Source organism: Drosophila navojoa, chromosome 4 (genome assembly GCF_054131105.1).
Source record: "Drosophila navojoa isolate 15081-1374.11 chromosome 4, UAZ_NAV_1.0, whole genome shotgun sequence".
Classification (NCBI taxonomy): Eukaryota; Metazoa; Arthropoda; class Insecta; order Diptera; family Drosophilidae; genus Drosophila; species Drosophila navojoa.
This window is the reverse complement of record NC_142892.1, coordinates 1,083,948-1,103,765: the sequence shown is the minus strand read 5'-3', so window position 1 is coordinate 1,103,765 and position 19,818 is coordinate 1,083,948. Positions and strand designations below refer to the sequence as shown.

The 19,818-nt window shown below is 47.2% G+C and overlaps 7 protein-coding genes across 15 annotated transcripts in view; 4 read left to right on the top strand and 3 right to left on the bottom strand.

Annotated features, from left to right (window-relative positions):
• Window positions 1-7,121, top strand: part of Prx4 (Peroxiredoxin 4) — a 72,189-nt gene extending 65,068 nt beyond the window's left edge. Inside the window, exons 1-5 of one of the 4 annotated variants that reach the window (XM_089260006.1) lie at window positions 5,543-5,648; window positions 6,074-6,255; window positions 6,318-6,435; window positions 6,492-6,897; window positions 6,958-7,121. In XM_089260006.1, the coding sequence (XP_089116132.1) occupies window positions 6,099-6,255; window positions 6,318-6,435; window positions 6,492-6,897; window positions 6,958-7,008 (732 nt within the window). In that variant the 5' untranslated portion in view covers window positions 5,543-5,648; window positions 6,074-6,098 and the 3' untranslated portion in view covers window positions 7,009-7,121. Of the gene's footprint in view, window positions 1-5,542; window positions 5,649-5,719; window positions 6,007-6,073; window positions 6,256-6,317; window positions 6,436-6,491; window positions 6,898-6,957 lie in introns of those variants that run through there. The other 3 variants (XM_089260007.1, XM_089260009.1, XM_089260008.1) reach the window with 3 other exon arrangements.
• The window catches only part of RecQ4 (RecQ4 helicase), a 76,192-nt gene continuing 56,556 nt past the window's right edge, over window positions 183-19,818 (top strand). The window contains exons 1-7 of one of the 2 annotated variants that reach the window (XM_018100928.3): window positions 183-381; window positions 443-2,948; window positions 3,001-3,652; window positions 3,724-4,476; window positions 4,536-4,711; window positions 4,775-5,091; window positions 5,151-5,464. In XM_018100928.3, the coding sequence (XP_017956417.1) occupies window positions 280-381; window positions 443-2,948; window positions 3,001-3,652; window positions 3,724-4,476; window positions 4,536-4,711; window positions 4,775-5,091; window positions 5,151-5,384 (4,740 nt within the window). In that variant the 5' untranslated portion in view covers window positions 183-279 and the 3' untranslated portion in view covers window positions 5,385-5,464. Of the gene's footprint in view, window positions 382-442; window positions 2,949-3,000; window positions 3,653-3,723; window positions 4,477-4,535; window positions 4,712-4,774; window positions 5,092-5,150; window positions 5,465-19,818 lie in introns of those variants that run through there. The other variant, XM_089259983.1, reaches the window with a different exon arrangement.
• LOC108651337 (uncharacterized) lies at window positions 7,897-9,700 on the bottom strand. Its single transcript, XM_018100941.3, has 2 exons — window positions 8,404-9,700; window positions 7,897-8,257 (listed from the first exon to the last, which is right to left on the bottom strand). The coding sequence occupies exon 1, from the start codon at window positions 9,492-9,494 to the stop codon at window positions 8,436-8,438; it is 1,059 nt and encodes a 352-aa protein (XP_017956430.1). The 5' UTR covers window positions 9,495-9,700; the 3' UTR covers window positions 7,897-8,257; window positions 8,404-8,435.
• iPLA2-VIA (calcium-independent phospholipase A2 VIA) lies at window positions 10,078-14,895 on the bottom strand. Of its 3 annotated transcripts, none has more exons than XM_018100933.3 (8): window positions 14,729-14,895; window positions 13,666-13,834; window positions 13,214-13,506; window positions 12,856-13,155; window positions 11,971-12,788; window positions 11,270-11,910; window positions 10,861-11,196; window positions 10,078-10,798 (listed from the first exon to the last, which is right to left on the bottom strand). In XM_018100933.3, the coding sequence occupies exons 2-8, from the start codon at window positions 13,703-13,705 to the stop codon at window positions 10,566-10,568; spliced, it is 2,661 nt and encodes an 886-aa protein (XP_017956422.1). In that variant the 5' UTR covers window positions 13,706-13,834; window positions 14,729-14,895; the 3' UTR covers window positions 10,078-10,565. The 3 variants fall into 3 exon arrangements, with proteins under 3 accessions (XP_017956422.1, XP_089115323.1, XP_017956424.1); XM_089259197.1 differs by lacking the exon at window positions 14,729-14,895 and adding an exon at window positions 13,895-14,047; XM_018100935.3 differs by lacking the exon at window positions 13,666-13,834.
• Window positions 15,610-16,099, top strand: LOC115563225 (lysozyme D). Its single transcript, XM_030385889.2, is given in 2 exon segments — window positions 15,610-15,718; window positions 15,721-16,099. Coding segments are annotated over 2 exon segments (420 nt in total). The 5' UTR covers window positions 15,610-15,624; the 3' UTR covers window positions 16,047-16,099.
• The window catches only part of mwh (multiple wing hairs), a 31,491-nt gene continuing 28,143 nt past the window's right edge, over window positions 16,471-19,818 (bottom strand). For all 3 annotated transcript variants that reach the window (XM_018100929.3, XM_018100932.3, XM_018100931.3), the window contains 3 exons: window positions 18,787-18,975; window positions 18,355-18,687; window positions 16,471-18,295 (listed from right to left, as the gene is read on the bottom strand). In XM_018100929.3, coding sequence (XP_017956418.1) covers window positions 16,750-18,295; window positions 18,355-18,687; window positions 18,787-18,975 — 2,068 coding nt within the window. In that variant the 3' untranslated portion in view covers window positions 16,471-16,749. The remainder of the gene's footprint in view (window positions 18,296-18,354; window positions 18,688-18,786; window positions 18,976-19,818) is intronic.
• On the top strand, window positions 19,288-19,802 carry LOC108651347 (lysozyme D). The gene has a single exon (XM_018100950.3). It carries the CDS (start codon window positions 19,327-19,329, stop codon window positions 19,747-19,749), a length of 423 nt encoding a protein of 140 aa, XP_017956439.2. The 5' UTR covers window positions 19,288-19,326; the 3' UTR covers window positions 19,750-19,802.

The window sequence follows — 19,818 nt, the reverse complement described above, 5'->3', positions numbered from 1 at the left end:
GAACGAAAATCTCAACTGGTAAGCTTGAATACGATTTTAAAATCAATAAAATGAATAAGTACACAACTAAATATTCATAGGGTATACTAAAGATATTTACATTGTAGCAAGTTCAAATTTTGGCGCGTATCGCATTTAACACTATGGCATTTTAGCAGTCTGGCAGCACATGCAGAAAAGCGCGCGCTCAGCAGAAAAACAGGTGTGTTATGCGTGTGTGCATTGCTCTATATAATTTTGCTTAGCTGTGTTTAAATGTAATCAATCAAATTAAAACCAATGGACGAATCAATTTATAAAGATAAATATCAAAAGTACAAGCTGCGTGTCAAACTATGGGAAAAAGATTTCAAGAAGAAGCACGGTCGTGTGCCCTCGAAGGTGAGAGAGAGAGTTAATTGAATGCTCTGTGGTACTGAAATGAAAACTAAATTTCCTATAGTACGACATAAGAGAGGCCAGTCAAGAGATACGCGACTCCTACAAGATGTACTACAAACTGAAGACCTCGTTCCTTGAGGAGACGTTGAACGATGTGCTCTGCGAGGACGGATTCGATGTGCTGGAAATGACGCAGTCCGAGGATCTGGGCATCACTTTAATGGACCAGAGCCCCGAAACGGAGAGTGTCAATGGCGGACCCCAGCTGCCGATGGACATAACAGCGCTGATGCAGCAAAGCAAGGAGAACGCCTTCTCAAACATCAAGGAGCTGCCCACACCGCAGGCTCTGACGAATCTTATGAATCGTGACGAGAATCATGTAATACGCAAATTTGAGGCTGTCGAAGAGCTGGCCCAGAACGTGAGCGCCTGGGGCGAAAATGTAAGCAAGCAGCAGCCAGTGGTGGCAGTGGTGACTTCGCCAACCGAGTCAGCCAAGCCGAGAACGCCCTGCGTGAAGCCGAGTGTTAGCAGCAAACTATTCCAATCCTCGCGCAGCTTTGCCAAGCGTAATCCTCGCAAGCCGCTCTCCCGCGGCGCTCTCAATGTGAGTGCCACTGGGTCGATGGCTGGTGAAGCTGGAGAGCAAGAAGAGCAGTTGCCTGATCTAGAGACCATACTCATACGCAAGGCGCAGGAGCACAAGGCAGAGGTAATTGCAGCCAACGCTCTGCTGCTTACCGATCACAAGGGACCAGCAAAGGAGCCCATCAAAACGCAAGTCGACGAAGGTTGGCTGCAACGCAACACGGCTGAAAATTCGCTGGAGCAGCCAAGGAAACTGCCGGCCAAAGAGCCCAACAACAACGCGACTCCAGCTAGGAGAACCAATTATGGCTTGTCTAATTTAGATTTAAGCAAGCTGAGGGGAAGTGACTCCCCATTGCCAACGCCTCTAGACGAGTCGAAGCCAGTGGATGTACCTAAAAGTGTGCCGGAATCGCCTATAGCTCCAGCTCCAGATCCTATGCAAGCTCGTATTCAAGCTCCAATTGAAGTTCCAGCTCAGGTTCCAATTGAAGCTGCAGTGGAAGAAGACCTGGACTCCAATTCCGATTCTGTTGTGGCCGACAGCGAAGAGGAAACGGAGCAGCCGGAGTACAGGCACATAGCCAAACGTCGCCGCATTATGCCCACAAGCGAATCGCCAGGAACGGTGCCTGAAGTGAATCATCCAAACGATGCGGACACAAATGATGAATGCAACGAGGATAAAGATTTTTCAGCGGACGAGGACGGCGACGCCAACTACGAACCAGAGCTGCCCAAGTCCAAGCGCAAGCAGGCCACGGCCAAAAGGCAGAAACCGAAGGCTGAAAAGAAACCCAAAGTGGAGAAGGCAGACAAGCCCAAGGGTACGAAGGCAGTCAAACCGAAGGCGGAAAAGACTGACAAACCAAAAGTGGAGAAGGCAAAGCCCAAGTCCAAGTCGAGAGCGAAGAGAGCTGCAGCTGCCGATGCCGACCAGGCTGAGGAGGAGCTGCAGGAGCAGCCATTGAATCCCAAAGATCTCAAATATGTGCTAGCGCTCGAGTCGGGCGATATAACCTGCGTGCCACGGATCAAGCTCGACGAGCTAGAGAAAGCTGACAAAACAGTTCAGCGGTACATTAGCAACTTTGCCAGTGGCCTGCCCACAGGGGAAGCTGGTGCCGCCTCGTCCTCCTCTGCGTCTGCCTCTCTGAACGAGAAACGAGCAGCAGCACGTTTGAAGCTGGAGGCGAGGATTGCGGCGGGCAAGCTAAATGAGAACTTTGTGACGATCAACATACAGAAAAAGAAGTTCTCGCGTGGCAAAAAGACTGTCAACTTCAGCAAGTACAAGAAACAGCAGTGGAAGCATAAGAAGCGAGTGGCTGCCCTGGCCGGCCCCGACATGGACATGGGTGGCTGCGATGGCGGTGTTTTGACCTGTTTCAATTGCGGCCAAGTGGGTCATTTCGCGCAGCAGTGCAAGATCAAGGGCGATACGCTGTTGCCGCTGAGCGCGCAGCTGGAGGAGGACCCGTCGCCATTCCCCACGCTGGCTGAGGTCGAGATTATGGCTACACAGGGCGCCCTAGCGGCGCATAGTCGCAACATTGAGCGCCTGCCACAGGCAGCCAACACAAAAGTCATTTATCAGCAGGCTGACTCCAACAGCAGCAGCAGCAGCAGTGATGAGGAGGAGAAGGCTGAGCCTGGCGAGAATCCCTCTGCGCAGCTGAACATGTCCAGTGATGAGGAGGACATTGATTTCGAGGCCTTGGATGCCGCTGTTGATGCAGCACAAGCACAGAAAGTTGAATCGCCCATTAAGAGCTATGTGGGCCATAAGATACCCGAGCAGTTTCTTAAGGAAGCCGGCCTGGATGCCAGCTCGTCGACTGGAGGGGGACCAGCGCGAACTCAGCATGGCGGGGTGCAGCCCCTCTACGGGCTCAAGGAGGATGGCACTTTGCAGGACCCGACAGACGAGGTCATCGAGGCGCTGCACATGTTTGGGCACAGCAGCTTCCGCAAGGGTAAGCTATATCCACTCATTAGATTCATTAATATATAAGTGCCATATTGCAGGTCAGGATCGTGCTGTGATGCGCATACTCAGCGGCATGTCTACGCTGGTCACCCTCAGCACGGGCAGCGGCAAGTCCCTGTGCTATCAGCTGCCCGCCTACCTATACAGTCGCCGCCTTGGAGCCATTACGTTGGTCATCTCTCCGCTGGTGTCGCTCATGGAGGACCAGGTGACGGGCGTGCCGCACTTTCTGCGTGCCCACTGCCTGCACACGAATCAAACGCCACAGCAGCGGCTCAAGATCCAGCAGCTCATTGCCGATGGCGAGATTGATATACTTCTCGTCTCGCCCGAGGCTGTGGTCTCGGGGGAGCGTGCCACGGGCTTCGGTGCCATCTTGCGGCAGCTGCCGCCCATCGCATTTGCCTGCATCGATGAGGCGCATTGTGTCTCCCAGTGGAGTCACAATTTTCGTCCCAGCTACCTAATGATATGCAAGGTGCTCAAGAAGAATCTCGGCGTGCAGACGGTGCTTGGTCTGACGGCCACAGCGACGTTGCCTACTCGCATCAGCATCATCGAACATTTGGGCATCACGGATGGGGAGCAGGGCATAATAAGCGACACACCCCTGCCCGATAATCTAATACTCTCCGTGTCCAAGGATGAGAACCGTGATGCGGCGCTGCTGCAGCTACTGAACAGCCAGAGGTGGGCGAGCCCTAAATTCGTCGGTCTTACCCAAACTATAAACTATAAACTGCCTTCTATACCCTCTGCAGATTCGAGAGCTGTCAATCGATTATCATCTATTGCACGCGGCGTGACGAATGCGAGCGAATCGCTGGTTTCATTAGAACATGCATGCAGGACAAGAAATCAAATCAAGCACCTGACCAGACGAAGAGGAAGCGAAAGCGGGTGAACTGGCAGGCGGAGCCTTATCACGCGGGCATGCCCGCCTCTAGACGCCGCACCGTGCAGAACGCCTTCATGGGCAACGAACTGCGCATTGTGGTGGCCACCATTGCCTTCGGCATGGGCATCAACAAGCCCGATATTCGCGCTGTTATCCATTATAATATGCCGCGAAATTTCGAGAGCTATGTGCAGGAGATTGGACGCGCTGGCCGTGATGGTCTGCTGTCGCATTGCCATTTGTTTTTGGACCCCAAGGGCGGGGATCAGAACGAGCTGCGTCGACATGTGTATGCCAATTCCATTGATCGCCATGTCATACGCAAGCTGCTGCAGCGTATCTTTGTGCCCTGCAGCTGCGATAAGCAGCTAGATTCGAAGAAGAGCTCTGTGGAACCTAAGGCTGCAACTGAGGCAGGCACACGGGTGCACATCTGTCCCGGGCACGAGATTGGCTTCTCTGTGGAGAAGACAGTCGAAGCGCTGGACATACCCGCCGAGAATATATCAACGCTGCTCTGCTACATGGAGCTCGAGCCACGCTGGTGCATGAATGTGCTGAGCTCGGCGTACATCATGGCCAAAGTGATATCCTACGGTGGCCCCAAATATCTGAAGTAAGTTAATATACATAATACTCGGGTAAGCTATTTAAATATACTCCCTTACTGTTCAGACATGCCGCCAAAGAGTGTCCCCCCCTGGCTATGGCCATCGCGCTGCAGATTAAGAATAAAACGTTCAAGGAGGATGCAAACATTATAGAATTCTCCGTCGTAGACATTGCGGCCGGCATTGGCTGGAACAGCGGAGTGGTCAAGTATCAGCTCAAGAATCTGGAGTGGATGCAGGGTGTGCAATAACTCGTACTCTATGAAAATTATATTGGTATAACATATATTCTATACTTACTAGTCAATGGATATCCAAAACGTTCGCCCATCTCAGTAAATTTCTTTGACCTGGGCTTTCGCATCAAGGCGCCGGGTGATTTTACAGAAGCAGAAATTGACGATGCCCTCGACACGTTATACACTCGATCGGTTATGCAGGAGCGCACTCAGCTCATCCAGTTGCAGTACGTGGCTCATGGGCTGTCCGCCGTAGCCTACAGCTCGTGTGGACAATGCTGCTCTGTGGATTTTCCCCAGGATCGCTGTGCCCAGTTGAAGGGCATTGTACGCAACTACTTCCGCAACGATTATCCACAAGATTTGGAACTAGAAATTGAGGTAATTCCTAGAGAAAAGATTTTCAAAGAAAGATCTGCAACTCTTGACCATTCTTTTAGCCAAGTAATGTGCCGGATGATCATATTATAGCTGATGTGCATGCTTTGATCAACATGTATCCCGACAATACGTTCAGTGGGCGCAATATAGCGCGTCTGTTCCATGGCATTTCTAGTCCAAATTACCCAGCCGTCATGTGGGGCCGTTGCAAGTATTGGCGTGCCCACACCAAAGTTGATTTCAATCGCATACTCAAGTTGGCCAACATGGAAATTGTAAAGCGGCGCACGTGATAAATTTGTTTTCTAGAGTTAAAGTTTATTTTAATGTTCATATTTTAAATAAAATAATTACCAAGATTACCAAATTTAAATAGACCGCGTACCTGAATCGTGCGTTGGGATTGGTTCATATGAACTATTTGTGTTATATTATATCGTGGAACATGCGATATCTTTTAGTCGACGCATCTCTAGCCGGTGTTGCTCGTGCGCTTTGTTTGCAAAACCAACAACAGTTCAAGCTAAAGTTATTTGTATTTTATATATGTATATAAGGTAACATCTGTGTAAATTATCGGCGTTTATCAAAAATGAGCGAATAAGGAAACAAAATATGCCATATGTTATATATATCCAAGCATCACATATGCTTTGTTTCCACTCGTGATTTAAATTACATTTCAATTTTAAATTTCGATAGACAAACTACAAAATATATTGTGTACTCAATAAAATTGATAGCGCTTATCACTAGTTAAGCCGCTACCCCCTTTCAATTGCACGATTGATAATCATTCATTCAGTTGTGGTTGCTTCTTATGGAGCCACAAAATTGACTGCGTGGCTGTAAAGTGCGTTTGTATGCGTGTGCGTTTCTCGCTCTGTGTGGGTGTGTGTGCGTGTCTGCAAGTGGGTGTAGCTAAAGCCGAAGGCATCGCGTGTCAAATTGCGGTAAATGTTATTAGTTTCTCTCCTTTCAGTTAATCGACAGTATTCAGTGGCAATATGTTTACCTACGGCTGTTTGGCTATCCTGCTTTTAGTGGCATCAACATCTGTGAAAGCCGATGATAATGAGTCCTGTTACTCATTCGCTGGTGGCTCAGTTTATCCCGCTGGCGAGCCCAAGGGTGATCATCAATTGCAGTACACTAAGGCCGTCAGTAAGTGACAAGATGCCATAAGCTTGTACTTCTTACCAGATTAAATTCCATATACTCAACAGTTTCCAAGCCCGCGCCACAGTTCGAGGCCACCGCTGTGGTCAACAAAGAGATTGTGCAGCTCTCGCTGTCCCAGTATCTGGGAAAATATGTTGTCCTACTCTTCTACCCACTGGATTTGTAAGTTGAATATAAACCTTTATTCGTACATCTAGCTCTACTCTAATCATATGCAGCACATTTGTTTGTCCCACGGAAATAATCGCCTTTTCGGATCGCATCGCTGAATTCCGCAAAATCAATACGGAAGTGATTGCTGCAAGCGTTGACTCGCACTTCACACATCTGGCATGGATAAACACGCCGCGCAAGGAGGGCGGCTTGGGTAATGTGAAGATTCCCCTTCTGTCCGATTTGACGCATAAGATAAGCAAGGACTATGGTGTGTATCTCGAAGAAGTTGGTCATACGCTGCGCGGCCTCTTCATCATTGACCAGCGCGGCGTCTTACGCCAAATCACAATGAACGATCTACCTGTTGGCCGATCTGTGGACGAGACGATACGTCTCGTACAGGCCTTCCAGTACACCGATACACATGGCGAGGTCTGCCCAGCCGGCTGGAAACCAGGCGCTGATACGGTAATCAATAGCAAATAACGTAATTGTTGCTTTATTTATTTCACTGACATGTGTTCGCAGATTGTACCCAATCCGGAGGAGAAAACAAAGTACTTTGCAAAGAACAACTAGGCATTGTCCACTTTGCCTGCCTGCACAACCCACCAAGATTGGCTAGCAAACATATTTAAATTTAAATGACTGAAAGATAAATAAAATGATTGTACACATTTTCCTTTAAAAAATTTATATGTACATATTTGATTCTTTGATATGGTTCGCCTTTTGCAATTACGAGAAGAGTCAGCTCACATACATATGTATGTATGTACTTCTCTTAATATTGCTTTAATTTACCGTTTGTGCTCAACAAGTTGAATATCTTTTGTTTTTGAAAAAGTTCGTAAGGCGCGCAAGAAATATACAACGCTCAAGTCGTAAGAGACATCTCAAAGACAATTGCTCTCTTGCCGCAGCGATGCTCGATTTACTGATGTAAATATATTTACTTACTCACTTTGGCCATTCGACAAATGACAAAAAGCTCAGCTGCATTCAGTAACAAATATAGTTCGATGACTGGTCACTTTAATCTTCGCAGTGGTGACACTCCGAACAGCTGTTCGATAACTTCGATACACTTCTATTACGAAGGAGTATGTTTACCATGTAACGCACACACACATATATGTATATATGTTTGTGTTGGTATGTGTACACATATGTAATTATTTATACATCGATACATCCATATTTACATTTATAGTATAGTTCTCTAGGACAGCTTACGAAGCGACGACATAACAACGCCCTTCCTTAACTATTTCACTTTACAGATACAAGGCCATTATATATTGAATCAATATGCCTCTTAGTAGATCGCTCAAATCTGCCTTAAAATTAAGAGGAAATAATCCACATTTAATAATTTATGATAAATCTTAGTTTCTGATTTGTTTTTCTTTTTCTCTGTTTAGTTTATTATTTTTAAAGAAGTTTTTAGCACATTTAAAGAAGTGCTTTTATTTTTGTTTTTTACTTTTATTGTAATCATTTATTTAATATATTGCAATGCTTGATTTTGTTTTAGGTGTTGTGGATTGCATCTCTATTACATAAATTGTATTTTGTTTTGGCGCGCTAAACGTAAAGCTTAAAATGTAAACATATTTTGTTTGCTGGTGTGTATTTTGTTTTGTTTGTTTTGCATAAACAATGAAAACTTAAATGAAATACTTAATAAAAAAGATCGCATGAAACAATGTGTGTGTTGTGTGTGTGAGTGTTGGTTGTATGCTCCAGCTCCAGTGCGCATCCAGAGTTTAGTCAAACAAATCCAACTCCAACTCAACGGCAGCCAAATTAGGAAACGTAAAATAAACTGCAATTGAATAGATGGAGAATTCAAATAAAGAAGTTAGCTGTGTTTGATAGAGGTCGATACTTGATCCAGACATAAACAAAGCATTCAATACAAAGAAATGGGTTGTGGAGTAACAGCTCTGATTGCTGATTTATTTCCCTTACCCATTGCAATTTGAGCCTGGTTTTTTTTTCTTCTATTTGTTGTTAATGGACAGACGTTCGACACTCGCGAGCAGCTCGTCCGCTGTCTGTGATACGACCTGCTCCTGGTCATCGCTGGTGCTCAGATTTTGTAGGCGCTTCTCGAGTGCCGACAGATCCTCCAGCTCCTGCTGCTGCTTGACCATGTAGCGCAATATAAGCGTGGTCAACATGCACATATCTTCCAGGATCGTTGCTGTCTCCGGTGTGGGATGATCGTAGCGATTGCGCAGCAGCCGCAATTTAGCCTCCGCCAGGTCCAGCGGCGATTTACCGCTTCGATCATACATGTGAACGCTGGCGCCACCCTGCAGCAGGATACGCACAACCACATTGAAGTTATTTGAGCTGGCCGAAATAACGGCCAGGTGGAGCGGTGTATTGCCCAATGAGTCGACCACATTCGGATTAGCTCCATACTTCAACAGCTGTTGCACAATGGGTATATAGCCCCGGCAGGCAGCCAAATGCAGTGGACTACGATTTAATTCATCTGCGGCATTTGGATTGCCGCCCGACTCCAGAATCCGATTGAGCAGCTCAATATTGCAGGTGGAGGCGGCGGTGCGCAGTTTGCGATTATTTGACTCGGTCAATATGTTGTTGTAGCTGCAGTACATTAATCGCTTCATGCGCGGACGCATCTTAAAGCTCTTGCTGCTCGATGGCAGTGTGCTCGGATGTATCAAACTCGGCAGATAGTCAACGTTCAGTGGCAATGGCGGTAAATGGGGTAGCGCAAAATGTTCTCGTTCCCCTCCTGCAGCGACCCCTCCCCCTCCTCCTCCTCCTCCTACTCCACCACCACCTCTGCTACCTCTGCTCAGCTGGAATGTGTTCGCATTTGGATTCAGATTGGGCCACTCGCCGTGTGTGTTGGGCGACGATGTCGGCGTTGGTGGCATCACTGGTGGCGGTGGTGTAATCATAATGCCCTTCGATACGGGCATCGTGGGCATGGACATTATACTGGGCAGCTCTGATTCTTGTTCGATCGCTACTGCCGCTGGCACTGGCACTTCTTTGCCTGTGTCCACACGGTCATTGGACATGGCCGCTTGTCTATGCGTGCGTGCGTGCGTATGTTTCTATTTACAAATTTATTGCGTAGCTTTCGCGTATGCACACATAAATTTTTTTATCTGTTTCTTCACGCGCTTCTTACTTTTGTCTGTATTGTTTGTATTTTTCTCGATTTTTTTCCTGTTTACATTTTGTGCGAGGTGCTGCCAACTTATCGTGATTGGTACTGACAGCGCTTGCGCTCCAGGTGGCAACGCTGCACGATTCTGTGAATATCGCAAATCAACAAAAGCTCTTTTCATCAGTTAACCGATAAAATATTTCCTTGTTTTATATTTAATTATTTAAATAGAGATAATTTTTGTTGTTGTTGCATATATATTATTGGACAGAAAAAATCCTATTTTTAAACACTTATAAATCTCATTTTTTATTAAATGATTTGTATTTAATACAATAATCTTGATACAATTTTTTATTAAATTTTTTCTTTAAAAAATCTTGTCTAATTTATAGGCCAAGAAAGTACATATGCTTATACATACATGTGTATGTAAGAAAAATTGCTTCAAGTTAACATATTCATAAACTATGAAGAATACTTCCATAATATTACATCAAAAACATTTATTCAAAATTCGTGCTCATCTATTTAAATTACTATCAAAGCGGCACGGAATGTTTAAATATACAATATATAATTCAATTAGCAAAAATCAAGTACATAGATACAATAAATACGTGTATTAATAATACAGACTTTGGACACGAGGTTCAACATCTCTAGATTTCTTAAACAATAACACAATATTTCCAAATGTTTAAATTATGCCTTGTTTGGAATCCTATTTTTGGATTTTATTTGTTTATAAATTTCTGGCAACGGATTTTCGACTGGGTCAGTATGTTAAAAGAGTGGTGTGCGTAGTGTGTTTAGTTGTTTCTGTGGGTATGTGTGGGTGGGAGTGTGATTTAGACCGCGGGAGAGGGTGCTGGGAAGAGTTTATAAAACAAATCAATTGGATCAATACACAGCTGTGGTAAAATGTAAACTTTTGAAGCTAAATGCCAATTGTAGCGGTCTAAATCCGTCTTACGCGCTATTTCAAGAAATTGATCATCTCAATGATTTTGTTACGATTGGTGTGCATGTACGCCTTGGTGTGCCAAAGCATATTGATAAGTTTCTGATCGTTCTTCTCGTCCATGGCAATATCCTCGCTCAACTGTGGATTGAACCTAAAGTAAGGTATGCCAATGGTGCTGCACCAGGCGCGGGCTCGATCAACGACCCGTCCATCCGAGCAAGTGGCTTGGTCCACAAGCAGATTACCTGGAAGTTGGTGGCAATCAATTAAAAAACTGTTCAATCTACGAAAAACCTATTGCTATTACCAATTGTGGATATGCCGTAAGCCAATTTAGCCGTATCCCAGATACTTTCAGGCCGGAATACATCAATATCCTTTAGCTCCGTGACGGGTATGTGACCCGTGCCAAGCGAAACAACCACTGAGACGGGTACAGCTTCTGCGTCGCGTCCAACACTACGCAGCGCCATGTTATATTCATGGATTTCAGTCATGGCATCCAATGTTGGATTATTGGCGATAAGTCCGCCGTCCAGGAAGCGTCCAAATGCTCGGAAATAGGATGGAGCTGCTCCAGTTGCACGAGCCGCACGCCACACCAGCTGTTCCTCAGGCTGTGGCGGAGGTATGCGTCGATTGCCTGGCAAAGTTCATCAATTTAAACGTGAGTTAGATCCGAGTTGAACTGATTAATTTAATTTCATTGTACTTACTTATGGAAGTCACAATGCCTAATATATCACTGGCGCTGGTGTAGTTGCGGAAGAGATGAAGATCGACGGGCTTACGATCTGCCATAACTCCAGTCACCATAATCTTGGGATGCTTAATATCTGTCATGACATTAAACTCGCCCAGATTATCCTTAAGTATTGCCTCGAAGTATTCGCTATTGTACGGACGCGAGCCCACAAAGCATTGTTCCTTCATGCGTAGGTAGAGACCCATGCACTGCCGCATGGTCTTACCACATCCCAGGCCCAAAGCCAATATGCCGCCAGTGCTGGTGCCGGCGATCCAATCGAACATATGTATGATGGGCGTCCGCGACAGCTTCTCCACCTCTAGTAGCATTTGCACGAGCACTAGGCCACGTATGCCACCACCATCCAAGCATAGCAGACGTCCACGTCCGTATGGCTTATCGCCGACTTCTGGAGCAATGGGAGACGTGGGCGACGGCAGCTGTTCTGGACTAGCTATGCCCGATGGCGGCGTGGCTGCAGCACTAGCTATGCTACTCGACGAGTTCTCCTTCTCATCTGCATTCACTTTAGTGGTAAACATGCCCAAGAGAGCGTCCATGATACTCTGACCCTTTTGCTCCTTCTCCGTATCAACGACGACAGGCATTCTGTATGGAAGGTATGAATGATTAGTAAAAGTAATCAAATCGTATGCTCTGTCCACTCACTGTGGGGGCTGCTGTTTCTCAATGATTCCATTGGCTGCTGCGCCCAGAAAACCGCTGACCATTTGTCGACTGGTTGTTGCCAACATATTTTCGATGTGCTCTCTCTGCTCCACGGATTCTGGTGCCTCTGGCGGTATGCCATTGTAGGAGCCCTTGGGATTGCAGCCGGGCGGACACTTTGAATTCGAGTCGGAGCAACGCTTGGCACCCACCGAATGCAATATGTATAATATTTCGTCCTCCTTGCTGCCGTTGGCATCGTTGCCTACCATGTGACGCGGCGTCTTTCCCGCCTTGTTCTTCAGATTGATGTCACAGCCGAAGACCACCAGACATTGGACAATGGGCACTAGTTTCTTCTCGATAGCTATGTGTAGAGCAGCATTTCCCTCATTGTCCAGCACATCGATGTCTGCGTCGTGCGCCAGGAGCGTGACCACGCACTCGAAGCGATTGCGAGCCACCATAACATGCAGTGCGGTGCGTCCATCGAAATTGGTGGCATTCACATCGCATCCCTCCATGATGAGGGCGTGCAGAGTTTCTCGCGAGGAGCACCAGTGCAACGGTGTCCCGCCATATTTCATATCCTGGGTGTAGAGCTTGCTGGCGTTGGTGCGCAGGAACGAGGCCACCGATGTGGGTGTCGATGTCTTATACAGTTTGCTTATATTCTTGGCATTCAGGTTGACATCGGCGCCTGCGAGCAGCAGAGCCTTCACATTCTCCGGCTTGTCTGTCAAGCAGGCCAAATGCAACGGCGTGCAACCGTCCGAATTAAGGTGGTTCAGATTTACAGTGCTGTTCTCCGTTAGCAGCTGCAATGAAAGCGGAACAGTTGAACGGTTGAGAGCAGAGCTAACCAAGTCTTTGACTGTCACTCACATTGATGATCTCTTTGGAAGTGCTGGCGGCATAGTGAAACACCGAATTGCTGTTTATGTCCAAGTGCTCGATTTTGCTAAGGGGCAAAAGCAGCTTTACCATTTCTATGTGACCCTGTTTGATGGCCAGCTGAAACGGCGACATGAGTGTTGTATGATCTGCCACATCGATACACTGCAGCACCTTGGGATTGCTGATATATTCAACTAGATTGAAGTAGGCAACCAAATGGGCCAACGTCCACGACGGATTATCTGAGAGGGCATCGCACACCTTTTGCAATCCATTCACATTGTAATACTGCAACCGGGGAATAATTAATATGATTGATTCGAATGCCATCATGCAGATCACATACTTCTTTGACAATGCCCACAAAGACAGGCAGACGCTGCATAAAGGTATTGAACTTCTCTTCCGCTTCCTGCTGTACGGGCGACCGGTAGAGACTGAAGGAAGTGGTGTTTGAATCGGAGGTGGGTCGCTGCAGCACAATCTCGTAGACGGCGCGCTTATCGCTGCTGTTGTACGGCGGTGCGAACAGAACCATTGCATCATCCCTCGCCATAACCTGCAAGGTGCCCAACGATTCGCTCTTGATTTCCAGAACTTTATTCGGCGGGGTATCTCCGCCCAGCAGGCGCTGCAGCACTGTAAGTTCAAGTAATCAAATGAATATATATAATAAAACTACAGTATCACCGCACTCAAGACGCAACAATTGGTAAAAAGGACAGAATGCAAGAAAAAACAACACCAACAACCATAACAATCACGAACATCAAACATAGAACATTAAGAAGCAAATACCAAAGCCAGAGGCGAGTGCTCCAAAGGCCATCCAAGCCATGGCTTCCGTATATATCAGCAGGTATATGATGCGTATTTGAGCTTTGGAATCTTTCTTGATTATGATGTTATACAGATGGAGGGCAAAAAGGTCAGTGCGATTTGAGATTTGAATGTGTAAGCGATGAATCTACAGAAAATAAATGTATTAGCAATATGAATTGTTAGTTGCGGATTTTGCGCTTATTACGTAGAAGATTTTTCTCTATCCGAAAGCAAGAAGGGAGAGGGAGAGAGCGAGCGAATGAGCAGGGGACGGGGCAAAACAATGCAATGTTGCCAACAAATCAATAACATCCGATGCTCTACACAAATAATCGCAATTAGTTGCATATGTATATCTATTAGGCCAAGCTAGAATGCACCATTTAGTTATATTGACCTCAGCCTAAATATTAGTAAGTTAGAGTGGGACGCGTGACACGAGCAATGCAGGAACTATATTCTTAGATGGGGGAACGACTGCGCGTGATTCGGAACATTGGCTTGGTTCGTGTTCAAGAAATAGCAAAAGTCAATTGCACTCATCTCATCTCTAAGATGAAAACTTAACTACCGCAATTATTTTATATATGTATGTATATACATTTGTGCGTCACAATCGTCTTATTGAAACCGTTATGACACATGTCTCGGATAGAGTATAGAAATGCGAGGGCCTTTGCTGTGCGCCCTCATCAGTTTTTTTTTTTGCAGCGATTCAACCGTGACTCAACTAGATAAACTGATAAAATGCTTTGTGCTCTGAATGATTTGTATGCATATTATATACGTTTAAGCAAGGGCAAACTTTTGTGACCAACATTATTGCTGTGCCCATCCGTCTTTTTAGCCTTGCACTTTTTAGATCCACATTTCTCGTTCTTTCCCCGATTCAATTTTGTTTGCCACTCAATCAATATGGGAGAATGCTTTTCAATTATCTTTCTTTTGATTGCGTCTATGTGTTAGTGTGCCTGTGCTAGTCGTCGAATGTTGATTTTGTTGCTTAATTTAATTTGATCAAATTTGTAACTAAACCAACCGTTAAACATTTCGCCGCCGCTTATTCAACACCAACTGTTTTTATTTTGCACACTTGTTTAAATTCACTACCAATTCGTCGTTGCTTCTTGCTGATTAAAGTAACTATAAGCCGTCCCGTCCGACCGAAAGAATCACTCTTGATAACAAGTTCGCTCAACGTTCTTCCTTTCGTTCTTTTGAATTGGTAGCTCACTCAACAAGTTTCATAGCAATGAGCAATTCACACATACGAATTTTTGCAATTGCTATAAAACAAAATTAATTCATATGCCCACATTTTTATTATTTTAAATAACCTAGAAACAAAATAATTTCTAATAAAAATGCATTGCTCTATTGCTTATACACTCGATAGTGTATATATGTCATATCGTTATCGTTAAAATATAAAATATCGTTATCGTTCAGTTTGGCAACCTATGGCTCTAAAACCTTACGAGCTCAAATATTGCCTATGATATTTAAACTATGATATTTAAACATTTAATGGAATTAACTAATTATATAAAAATATATATTTTAACAATATATTATATGTATATGATTGTTATATTATAATTATTTGCTTTAAGACGGAATCGATAATTATTAAACAAACATGTTATTTTTTATTGATTGGGTAATGGATATGTTGAATCAAATATGAACATACATATGTACATATGTACATATGTACATATATACTAAACTATGTATGTATGTATTTATAATATAATATACTATTATTATCAGTTCGGCAGTTAATTGCGATCATCGAGAAAGTAGATTAGGAAGCGTTTTTCTGCGCGTCGTGGCACTTTCCATATCATAGATAGGGCCTACTTAGAGATATACGCTGGCTATAAAAGCTGCACTTTTCGGGAGATTCGACATCAGTTTCTAAAAATTGTAAACATGAAGGCCTTCATCGTTCTGCTCGCTCTGGCTTTTGCCGCCCCCGCTTTCGGTCGCACCATGGACCGTTGCTCCCTGGCTCGTGAGATGTCCAACTTGGACTTCCCCGTGACCAGCTGGCCCGTTGGGCTTGCATTGCCGAGCACGAGAGCTCCTACCGCACCGGCGTTGTTGGCCCCGAGAACTACAACGGCTCCAACGACTACGGCATCTTCCAGATCAACAACTACTACTGGTGCCAGCCTGCCAACGGTCGCTTCTCCTACAACGAGTGCCACCTCAGCTGCAACGCCCTGTTGACCGATGACATCACCAACTCCGTCCGTTGCGCCCAGAAGATCCTCAGCCAGCAGGGCTGGACTGCCTGGTCCACCTGGAAGTACTGCAACGGTGCTCTCCCCTCCATCAACGACTGCTTCTAAGCTATTCTCCCCTTCTTGATTCTTGAATATAATAAAAAATTGCTTGAAATACCAATTGAATTTATTTATTTACAACGTCGCTAGTCGCTAGTCGCTAGTATATAGTTCTAGCTTGCCCAAACGCCCTGAAACGTGCGAAATAATAACATTATTCTCTTGAATAACATCTTATCTTTTTCAAATTTTGGCCCCAACGGCCACAACAACAGTCTCCCTAAATTATGCAACTATATTTTGTAAAAAGATATTTTTAGCCCAGTAAAGAACTTTTCAGATTTACACTGTTTTTGCTGAAATCTAAATCTATATATATTTATACACCCATGCATACCTCTTAAGTTATATCATTATTACATCAATTCACATACTAGGGCGACGTTTGCAGCAATTCACCCACATCCACCATCCAATGAAATAATTCTGATTGGTTTTATCTACTAAATTATTTATTGTAAGAAATATAAATATGATATTACTGTTGTAATCTAGACATAGGGAATGACTTAAGAGTAAGGTACCCGGTTGAAGCTGCCACCCAATCTATGCTACGAAATATAAAGACCTATATTATCCTCTAGCAATCAATGAAAGGTGAATGTAAAAAAATAAGACTTATATGTAGACGAGTATGTATCGTTAGCCTAGGAGCTATTCGTTTGTATTGCACAGGAGCACAGGGGTATCTGGACGAGGTGGTGGGGCTTCAGTACAAGCCCGAGGGTAGGTCCGTCACCTTGGAGCCCTGCGTGTAGGAGCGCGTGCGTGCAGAGATCTGGCCAGTCAGCTGACCCGATCCCGGGTAGTCGAGCAGCGAGCAACGCATTGCCGGATTGCTGCTGAAATAGATCTGCTGATTGCTGCGCGACTTCTCGCGCACATTGTTTGCCTCGTTGCTGTGGGCCTGGCCATCGGCGAAGGCCGCCTCGAGCCGCTCCACATTCTTGGTCACTCGGCGTGCTTGCAGGGCGGCGGTGAGATCGGGCTTTGGATACTTTTGGGGCGTATTCATGCCGGTCATGAAGAAGACACCGTTGAAATGCTGCGCGGGCGGCGTCGGCGCTGGCGTCTTGCTCGACTGCTGTCGCTCGTGCTGCAGCGCCTCCTGGCTGCTGTTCCTCAACGCCAGTATTGTTGGATCGTTGTCGTCGTGCCGCGCATTCATTATGACATCCAGTAGCTCCCGGTTGGTGCTCGCATTGTAGGCCGTTGCGGCGGCGCTTGGCTCCGCCTCGGGCATTTCGGTGGAGGGCGCGTCCAGTGCGTAGGACCTCTCCAGCTCCAGTTCCCTATCCGTGCTGTCGTAGTCCACCTCATCGAAGAAGGTCTGCATGGCAGCCAGGCGCTCGACGGCCGTCGTATCCGCTGGTATCAGCATGCCGTATTGCGAGTCCTCGGGCTCGGAGCAGTCCGTGCGCGGCACCAGATGGGCCAAGGATCGGGACTTGCGTGGCGGCTGTGGCACAATGTTGACCGGCACAATGTCCTGCTCCTGCTCGAGGCTGCGCTGTTGCGGCTGCTGCTGACGCTGTTGCCTGGTGTTGGCAGTCTGGCCCGACTTGGCTGTTGGCGTCTGGCTGGAAATCTGCTTCTCTGCCTCGCTCACTATGTTGTCCAGCTCCTCGATGACATCCTCTATGGTGGCGGCGTCCTCGTCGTCCTCCTCGCCCTTGCGCGCCGCAGCCTTCCGCGACTGCTTGTGGTGCTTGGACTTGGAGGGCAGCACCAGAATGGGCACAGGACTGAGAGAGGCGCCCGTTTCGCTGCTGCTGATGCCCTCGTCCTCGTGCTCCGAGCAGCTCTGTTTGCTGCCCGCCGCTGTCTTCGAGGTGGGCGGCACCTGGCGTGGCAGTGCGACCGGCTGATGCGCCTCCACGGGCTTGAAGTTCGACTCCTGTGCGCCCTGCAGCCGAAAGATCTCGCGCTGCAGCTCCGCGCAACGCTCCTGCAGACGTCGCTCCATCGATGTGAGCACGGCCTTCTCCTCGTGCAAGATCTGGACTCGACGCTCCAAGATTACCATCTGGCTGCGCACTCGATCGGCATCGCGCGCCTGGGCCATCATCTTGTCCACGTCGATGTGCAGCTCATTGAAGCGCTTAATCTCGGTCCGCAGCGCATCCAGCCAGGGCGAGGAGGAGGATATGGTTCTGGCCAACGTGCTGGTCTCTAGGCCAGCCTGGCAGAGCTCCGCTTGGATGTACAAGCGCTGCTGCAGGCTGACGGCGCTCTCGATGAACGTGTTGAGGAATCTAAGAGGCACAAGGGGCTGCTCAATAGCTGTTGGTTAGAGTCTAGCGCAGTTACTCACTTGATGCCAGCGCACTGGAGCTCTCCCGAGCCGCCGCCGCTGTTGAGGATGCCGATGAGCAGGCGGAAGCGCACGGGCTCGCTGCAGCGCAGTCGCAGCGTGGACATCGCCTCCGAGACGGCGGTGTGGCCAGCGGCGCTGATCTTCTGCCCGCCATTGCCCTGACCAAACGGCTGCCGATCGCAGGCAGCGGCGAGCAGCTGCAGAGCCAGGATGCGTCCACGTATGCCTTGTCCCGTGGCCGAGGAGGCGAGTGGCATGAGACCCACCGGTGTGGTGCCCAAGCGGGCGATGGCATCCAAGGAGCGGGAACAGCAAATGCTCAGGCATTGTCTGGCGACGATTGCAAGTGACAAAGAGAGAGAGAGAGAGAGATAGGGAGAAGGAGAAGGAGTGAGCGATGTCTTGAGACGTAATGAATCTGTTACTTACAGGCAGGAGAGCTCGTCGAGCAAGGCTCGTCGCTGATAGCTCTGCGGATTGCGTGACATGGCCAGCGAATTGGTGCCAGCGGCCAGCGGGGCGGGCGCATTGCTCGCCTGGGCCATCTGTATGGCACGCAGCACCTCCAGCAAGTGGCTAATGCCATCCGAGGGCGTGGCCACAAACTCCTGCACGAAGCTGCAACGAGACACCAGAAGAGAAATGAGAACCGCAACTCGAAAAGAGTCTTCCACTCCACTCGGATTAGAGTCCCAACTCTTTGAAGACTGCGTAATACTGACTGCATCTAGCCACATTATCTCCAGACCTACTTAAGAACTATAATCTTGCTAAGCTGATTGACGAATACAGATTTCTAATATTATATTTTCATTATCAGCTCGGCAGTAATTGCTATCATCGAGAGAGTTGATTAGGAAACGGCGTGGCACTTTCGATGTCATAGATAGGGCCTACTTAGAGATATACGCTAGCTATAAAAGCTGCACTTTTCGGGAGATTCGACATCAGTTTCTGAAAATTGTAAACATGAAGGCTTTCATCGTTCTGCTCGCTCTGGCTTTTGCCGCCCCCGCTTTCGGTCGCACCATGGACCGTTGCTCCCTGGCTCGTGAGATGTCCAACTTGGGCGTTCCCCGTGACCAGCTGGCCCGTTGGGCTTGCATTGCCGAGCACGAGAGCTCCTACCGCACCGGCGTTGTTGGCCCCGAGAACTACAACGGCTCCAACGACTACGGCATCTTCCAGATCAACAACTACTACTGGTGCCAGCCTGCCAACGGTCGCTTCTCCTACAACGAGTGCCACCTCAGCTGCAACGCCCTGTTGACCGATGACATCACCAACTCCGTCCGTTGCGCCCAGAAGATCCTCAGCCAGCAGGGCTGGACTGCCTGGTCCACCTGGAAGTACTGCAACGGTGCTCTGCCTTCCATCAACGACTGCTTCTAAGCTACTCTCCCCTTCTTGATTCTTGAATATAATAAATAGTTGTCTAAAACGCACTTCTGCTTTGTTTTT